Genomic DNA, 8,036 nt, shown 5'->3' with positions numbered 1-8,036 from the left:
TTGATGGACATTTTTGTTCATCCATACTTCTGAGGAAACTAAGGACAGCCTTACATTTCCATATTGCTCAACAAGTTAAGCTCTTTGTTTCATCTCAGTATTTATCCCCAATTTTTGTTCTTGTTTGTCAATGTGTTGTATACGAATCTTTGCTTTCTGTATGCAGTATAGTTACCTTCTGCAGATTCTGTACTATGCACCAGCATCCATGATCTCAAACTCACTAAGAAAAAGATTCTGATTGATTGCTATAGGTTACTGTACTTTGAAAACAACTATTGCATTTAACTGCCTAATTAAATAAGCTCACATGGGGCATTCTCACAGGTCAGGGTAATATGTCTATAAACTTCAAATAAAAGAGGAAATAAGTACAGCTTGATCCTTTTTATTTGGTGAATATATAAACAAAAAATAATAAAACAAATGTGATTACACTGCGATGATTTGGCAAACTCAGGCAATCTTTTCCTACAAGAGAATACAAAAGGCATGTTATTGACCAATATTATCTAGTGGTAGACTCCATGTTTCCCTCACTACAGGATTCTTTTCACTGCACTATTCGTATAATATTTCCTTACAACTTTACGATCCACTTTACAAAAATCTTAGCGCATTCGCATAAGTAATATTCCTTGATTACATATTTCCAGAAGATGAGGCAATTCAGTGCAGTCAACAGGATAAAAATGCATTAATTGAAGTTGATTATTTCTCTGAACTTTCTATGACTGCGCCTCATTCTTTCAGAGTACTTATTCTACATGAGTATGTATTGCCACACACTTGCTGCTTTGAGATATTTGTAAGTTATAAAAACTAACAGGTTATATCTTTTCATACAACTCTTCTGCACCAATTATTAATCCAAAATGTTACAAATACTTACATGGATTTCTTTTTTCTCTAGGCCACAGTGTGGACTGGTCTGGTTTCTGCAAGCCCTAGGTCACTCTAGTAAAATGAAGATATGGTACTTTGTATAGCAAATGTTGAAAATCAATAAACCGGATAGCTGTAATTCATCTATAAATGACCCTTACCAAAACGCGATCCAAAATTTCACCTCCAAGACTCTAGTTTAAAAAATAAATAAAACATGACATTTGCTTTACTCTTTTGCTTTATACTTTAATAGTATATAAAAAAGCAAGTGTATCTACATTTACTTTTGCACTGATGATGCCTAAATTCAAACTCATCTCCCAGATTTCTACTCATAATACTTACACCCAATTCAGCCATGTATAACTGTAAAGCAGTTAGGCTGCCTATGCAGTAATAAATATGGATGAGGTTTAGGCTGCACTCTGGACAATTGAAATTACTCTCACTTTCAGTCCTAGTAACATTGGCGATCGGGACAATAGGGACACAGATAGCAATAAAAACCTGATGGTGGTGCTGATAGGATGGTTGTTATTTGATGGTTAGCACTGGGGACTAGTGTTCCCAGTTCCTAACAAATGTGTGGAAGGACTGCAACAAATGACCAATTAAGAGTCGAGTGTGGAGTTGAGATCAGTTTGGGGGACTGCAGTGAATAAAGGCAAATATAGTCAAAGAACCATTTAGTATAGGGGAGTTCTGTGTTTTGAGTAAGGGAGGAGATCCATCGCTTAATAGGTATCTATAATACTCCTTCAGGGGAGCATCATGGTGCTCCTGTAAATCTGACCAAGACAGAAAGAGTTGGGAGGTAAAAATGTGGTGCTGCATACCAGGTCCGCCAAACAAAGGACCTAGGATCTCCATCCCCAGCTGGAAAAGAAGGTTTTTAACTATCCGCAATAGGGGTAAGAACTGGGACATTAGGTTGCAGAGGTATCCATTACTTTCAAACTGTGAAGGACCAGGGGTTGAGAAGAGTGATGAGCTAAATTTCAGAGTAGGTCTGTGATCAGGATTTGACCATAGATCCTAAGTTCATGAAAAACTCAAAGAGGAGACTCCCTGGTTGCATGTAGCAAGGTAAGTTGGGGAAGCTAAGCAGCCTGAAGTACTGTAGTTCTTATTGTGATGGATACCCAAATCACCTTGCAGTTTTTGTGCATAAAGAGTGGATTGTGCAATCCTCAGTTGTTTATGAGCCTGTATAAATGCAACGATGCAGCTCTAAAGTATTCACAGATAGTGCAGTGGAACTAGAATTTTTTTTTTTTGGTCTTAAAGTCTTAAAGTAAGATCTTAGGCAGGACAGTCATTTTCACTGCGTTGATGTGGCCTGTCCAGGAAAGGGAAGGGAAGTCCCAGTTCCTCAGGAGATAAGATCTAATTGAAGGGCAATCACTTGCACTGAAGAGGGAGGCATAATGTGGGGCGAGCTTAATCCATAAATATTCCAGCGATGAAGTCGCTCAAGCAACGGGGAATTTATGATTAAATATGAAATACGACCTTTGAAGGAAGGAAAACATTCAGAGATGTGGATTTGAGCTGATTATTCTTAAAGGAATATTAAACTCAAAACCTAAAATGTAATGTACTGAAGCTGATCAATTATTAAATGTGGCGGCTGCATCTGTTTTCTTTTCCTAGGCTTTTTCCCTCTGTTTTCACCTATTGATCTGGTCAGTAATACATCTTCTGTATGAGAGTGCCCCCACTATGGATGAATGAGCATAGTGTACACCTTCAGATAGTAGACTTGTATCCCTGAGGGGAGTGTTAGATGTACTAGCAGATTTAGATACACTAACAAATTGAAGCCAAGCTCCAGTTAATACTTTATAAGCAGTTTTTCCTCTTAGGATAAAGGTTTTACATGCGTAAATAAATAAAAGTTGATAATTGCAAGCATCCCTGCTAGTGTTAAATGGTTTGTCTCGTCTCTGAAACTGATACATTCTGTTGAGGAGGTTGTTCTTTTTTTAAACAGAATTACAGGTAGGATTGCCAAATGAAAACAGAAGACCATGAAAGCAGCCATCGAATCTTATAAATGGTAAGTTGGAAAATAGTAATTGTTTGCTTTTGGGTTTAATACCACTTTAAGGCCTCAGAATTGGGCAAATTGGTCCACAAAGATTGGAGTGGGTAATGTGGGGATTGGTAAGGGTTAGGAGAGCGTGGAAATGTATATTTTTTTCAATTCATCTGCGCATAATAAAGTTTTCAAATAAGTACACAATGTTGAGGATTGCCAGGTAGAAAGAAGTCCTGAGATTTAAAGCGGAGGTTCACACAAAAATTGAACCTCCGCTTTTCAGAACCCTCCCCCCTTCCGGTGTCACATTTGACACCTTTCAGGGGTGAGGGGGGTGCAGATACTGCAGATATGCAGGTATTTGCAGCCACTTTCGGGCATAGACTCCCACGGGAGTCTACGCCTCTTCCTGTCCCGCCACGTTGTCTGCTGGGGCACACACAGGTCCTAGGAACAGCGCGGACCATTCTCATTGCACTGCATGACTCACGCATGCACAGTAGGGAACCGGGAAGTGAAGCCTCAGTGCTTCACTTCCTGATTCCCTCACCGAGAATGACGCCGGCAGCAGCAGAGAGCTGAGTGATTGCTCGGCTTCAGCGCTGGACTCCAGGAAAGGTAAGTGTCCATTTATTAAAAGTCAGCAGCTGCAGTATTTGTAGCTGCTGGCTTTTAATATATTTGTTTTTTAGGTGGACTCCCTCTTTAAATAACTCTAGAATATACTCATAGGTCATAGACCATTTTGCAACATTAGACATATATAACCAGTGTACAAATATTCACTGCCATCAGTCTTTCCAGCATGTATTCCAGGTTATAACATACATGGCTGTAGTGACAATGACAATATACATTTTTTTGAGAGGTTTTTGGGACAGAGTTTTGGGTAAGCATGTGTGGATTGAATCACTCCTATAGCCTTTTTCAATCTTTTGTATAATTTCAGAGTGATATTTTCTTGTAATGGTATTACTCTCTTGCAGCTGGACTGTTATATGTTTTTGAGTATTTTATTTTTTAAAGGGACTATATAGGGTAATTATGACATAATAATTTCAAATTGTAATGGTCATGGCAGGAGAATGTACATTTTGAGAATTACATTTTGAGAATTACTGAGAAATATAAAAAGGCAGGGGGCGTGTCCGGACGAGGAGCGAGAAGGACGTGTGGTGAACGAGCTCCGAACGGGACGGGTGAAATCCACCGCAATCCACCGCCATCCACCCCTTAAAATCGGGAATACTAAGACACCGGACTTGTGTTGAGCCCGGGGACCACGGAACTGTCCCCTGGAGGCCATCTGACGGGACATATCTACCCGTAACGGCATACCCACACAGGCCGCATCGCGGAGCACCCGGCGCCATATTGCGGCCTACGAGGTCACCGGCCCACGTCAGCCTCTGCCGCAGCGCCACTATAGTAAAGAGGGAGCGCGCTCGGCGGGCAAGCAAGCACCGCCGCTCACTCGGAGACATTGCGGCCGGAACGACAGGGCACAGCGTCCAGCGGACTCCCGGAGCAGCCATCCAGGCCCTGGAACAGGCCTACATCATCACCAGGCCGCAGTGAGTATAAACGCGGCCCCCCCCCCCTCGAGGCGGACTTAGTGGGCACATATAATCTATACTGTTCTGGGGAGAACAGATACTGGGGGCATAGGAATTGAATCAAGCGGAACACAGCTACATGGCCACCAGAGTAAGGAAAGCCTGAGGCTCCGGCCTACTCACTGGAGACGACGGCCATCTTGCTACTCCAAGCACACCCTGAGTCTCCCCACCTAACACTAACTCTGTTTGGACTATAACCACCTAACCCTACCCTAGCATAACCCCAGCACTGGTGCATACCCCACTAGTAATACAGTTCTCCTACCCAAGAACTGGCAAACTCTATCACAGGGGCAGTGGCCTGGTGAGCAACACACATGCCTGTAATGTAGAAAAATCCTGGTGACCAGAGGGGCCTGTGCACTGAAAACAGACCTGATAGCCGAATATGTCCACGCAATCAAGGCGAAGCGCACACAGCCATACTCTCCGTTCTCTGGGAACGCCCCAGAAGAAAAAAAAGAGCTCGCCAGCAAACCTCAGCAAGTTTAAATATTGTGGAGGGAGTAAAAGCTCCAAAATGGCACTGTCACAGAGAAACAGTATTGTCGAAGATATGGAAGATGACGAAGTCTCCCTACCAGCATCTGAAGACTCAGCCGCAGGGAGCGGTAGAAACGACCAACCTCTTACTTACGCAGCTATGGCGGACATCGCCGCTGATATCAAAAGCTCTTTTGCTGCAGCAATCACAGATATCAAAACTGAGCTAATGAGACTAACTGAGCAAATGGCAATCTCAGACAGAGCTGGGAAAAGGAGGGACAGAGCACTGGTCAGACTGGACGATATCACAAGTTCGCACTCCCAACATTTGATCGATATGAACAGGCAGATTGAAGACCTGGACAACCGTGGTAGACGGAACAATATCAGGATCAGAGGAGTGCCTGAAACGGTATCCCCAGACCAAATTAGACCAGCCCTAACCGCTATCTTCAATACTCTAATCGAACGGCCGGAACAATCCCCCATCGAATTTGACAGGGCACACAGGGCTCTCAGACCCAGAGCGCAGGACGGAATCCCCCCAAGGGACATCATCTGCTGTCTAACTAACTTCAGCTTGAAAGAAGACATTCTCCAAAAAGCACGGATGAAGGAAAGGATAGTGCATGAAGAAGCCACGATTCAACTTTTCCAAGACCTTTCACCCATCACACTTAAAAATAGAAGAGCTCTACGTCCACTTTTAGAAGTACTGAAGCAAAAAGGAATCAACTACAGATGGAAATTCCCATTCGCACTACAAGCAAACTTCCTGGGGAAACAACATATGCTAAAAGTCCCTGATGACCTCAAAAATTCTGTGAGGAGCTACAAATTACACCGATGGAACTCCCGGACTGGTATGCTGAATTCCTCACACCACCGGCAATCAACAATCCACAATTCACGGAGGGACCTCCTCACGCGCAATCGCCTTATCAGCTAGGCAAGCACCGCAGAAGCACTGACAGACACAACTTTGAATCCCCAGCATCCTCTAAAAGTGCCAGGAGCCCGAGGGCAAGGGACCCAAGAGGCTACTGAAGTGGCTACAATTTCCACAATACACATCTTGGCTTGAAGCAAGTTACTATCCAGTTTCCTGGTATGGAACTTTGACATGGCGCAACCCACCTTGTTTTGTTCCATTTTTTGAGCGACTCACCCATTATCCCATCCGGCGGCTGTGACTATTTTTTCGCAACAGGGGAGCCAACAACCCTAAGAGCTCAAAGTTCACAAGCCACTGCTGCTCTCTGAAATTCACACCGGCAAATGACATGACCTGCCTATCTGGGGCCCCCTTTCCCCCCCCCCTTTTTTTTTTCTCTTCCCTAACCATTGCTTGATCTACACATTCAGCGGAGAGACTTTAATACCCTACGACAACGCTGTTCACTTCTATCTTATTATGCTTTAACTTTTATCTTACATTTAGGTTCTGAAAACGGCAAAAGAGTTAAGCGTCTTACATGTCGCCACTTGCAAGTGTGACTTTCCCCCATGTCCTCTGAGATGGTGTCTCTCTTTTGACTGCAGAACCGTGAGTAGCATTGCACGAGTCACCACTTTATATGTACCCCCCTCCCAACATAACAAGGGGGAAGGCATATCCTAGCGACTTATGGCAGGGAGCAGCGACTGGTTGACCCTACGGGCACTATTTTAATATATCTTGACTGCACCTTCTTCATGCATAACCCAGGCAACCATCAGCGAAGTTCCTCCTCCCTAACCTGCTTAGACTTACCTTGCTTTGGGACTGTGAGAACGGGCTGGACCTTATATGGGAAGGACACCACACTGTGCCTTACTGTGGAAATAGACACACCTAACAATGATCTTGTGGCTCTCCTACTTGAGCTGGGAAACTCACTGTCCTTGCATAGGGATAAAAATGCCCACAGGGTACACGGAGGCATCTAGTACTCAGTATGCAATACAGAAAGGTGAAAGTCAAATGCTCAGGATATGGGTTAAAAGTTTATAAGTTTTTGTTAAGCTAGTATTTGTTATACAGCCTGGCGCCCAGGCCATAGTTTCTTTTGAATGGTTTATTCTGTGTTTATAATGTTAATCTCTTCTGTGAACTGGTTAATGGTAACTCGCACATCCCCTTCCCCTCTCTCCCCCCACTACTCAAGTCTACTGTAGCTTATAATAGTTGATAATAGATGGTCTCAGATACCTTACCTACAGATAACCTCTCGATGAGGCTTAGAACCGAAAGCTGTACAGGTCCCATCCACTGGTCACCTTCATCACTGTCATAGCACAGTCCAAAGAAACAGTCGTTGCTAGACTGTTTGTTGATCACCTCCCACTCTCCCCCAAAGGGAAAGTACTAACACATACGCACGTTAGTTATTTCCCAAACTGACCCACCACCAACTGGTGGCTGGTGGGTACTCCTCTTCTTATACCCTAACCACTTACGTCTTTTTTTTCCTCCTTACCCCCTAACCTAACGCCCCCTCCTCCCCACTCCCACCCCCCCCCCCCCTCTCTTACCCCCACGCACGCTCGCAATTTCCTTCTCAAACCCAAAGCATCGTATCCTAACACACTCTGTGTCACTAACATCTCTTGTGAACACCGTTCACACACGCAGTTTCTCCAGAACCTGCCCATCCTAGATTAAAAGACAGGATGGCATATGATTTCTTAGGGAAAACACCGACCCTTATCTCACACAATGTAAATGGTCTGAATACTCCTGAAAAACGGTCTAAATTGTTTAGAGAACTTAAAAAAGTACGCCCCTTAGTGGTATTCCTACAAGAGACCCACTTCAAAGATAAGAGTATTCCTAAACTCACTGACAACGTATACACAAAAGTCTACCACTCTACCAACCCCCATGCTAAAACAAAGGGAGTGTCCATCCTTTTGAACAAAGATGCGCCCTTTGACCTGAAGCACCAACTTACTGACCCTGAGGGAAGATATTTGTTTCTGAAGGGCACATGGGAGGGATCCCCTATAACACTTGCTAACGT

At 43.8% G+C, this 8,036-nt stretch overlaps 1 protein-coding gene across 1 annotated transcript in view; it reads right to left on the bottom strand.

The window, feature by feature from the left end:
- Positions 1 to 374: 374 nt before the first annotated feature.
- LOC143960885 (uncharacterized) overlaps positions 375 to 8,036 on the bottom strand; it is a 42,086-nt gene continuing 34,424 nt past the window's right edge. Inside the window, exons 12-14 of the mRNA XM_077469864.1 lie at positions 1,047 to 1,079; positions 893 to 957; positions 375 to 471 (exon numbers count right to left, since the gene is read on the bottom strand). Coding sequence (XP_077325990.1) covers positions 910 to 957; positions 1,047 to 1,079 — 81 coding nt within the window. The 3' untranslated portion in view covers positions 375 to 471; positions 893 to 909. The remainder of the gene's footprint in view (positions 472 to 892; positions 958 to 1,046; positions 1,080 to 8,036) is intronic.

The sequence above is a fragment of the Lithobates pipiens genome, unplaced genomic scaffold (assembly GCF_037356315.1).
Source record: "Lithobates pipiens isolate NorthernLeopardFrog02 unplaced genomic scaffold, aLitPip1_a1.2 Scaffold_8, whole genome shotgun sequence".
Classification (NCBI taxonomy): Eukaryota; Metazoa; Chordata; class Amphibia; order Anura; family Ranidae; genus Lithobates; species Lithobates pipiens.
This window is presented reverse-complemented; position numbering and strand designations above follow the sequence as displayed.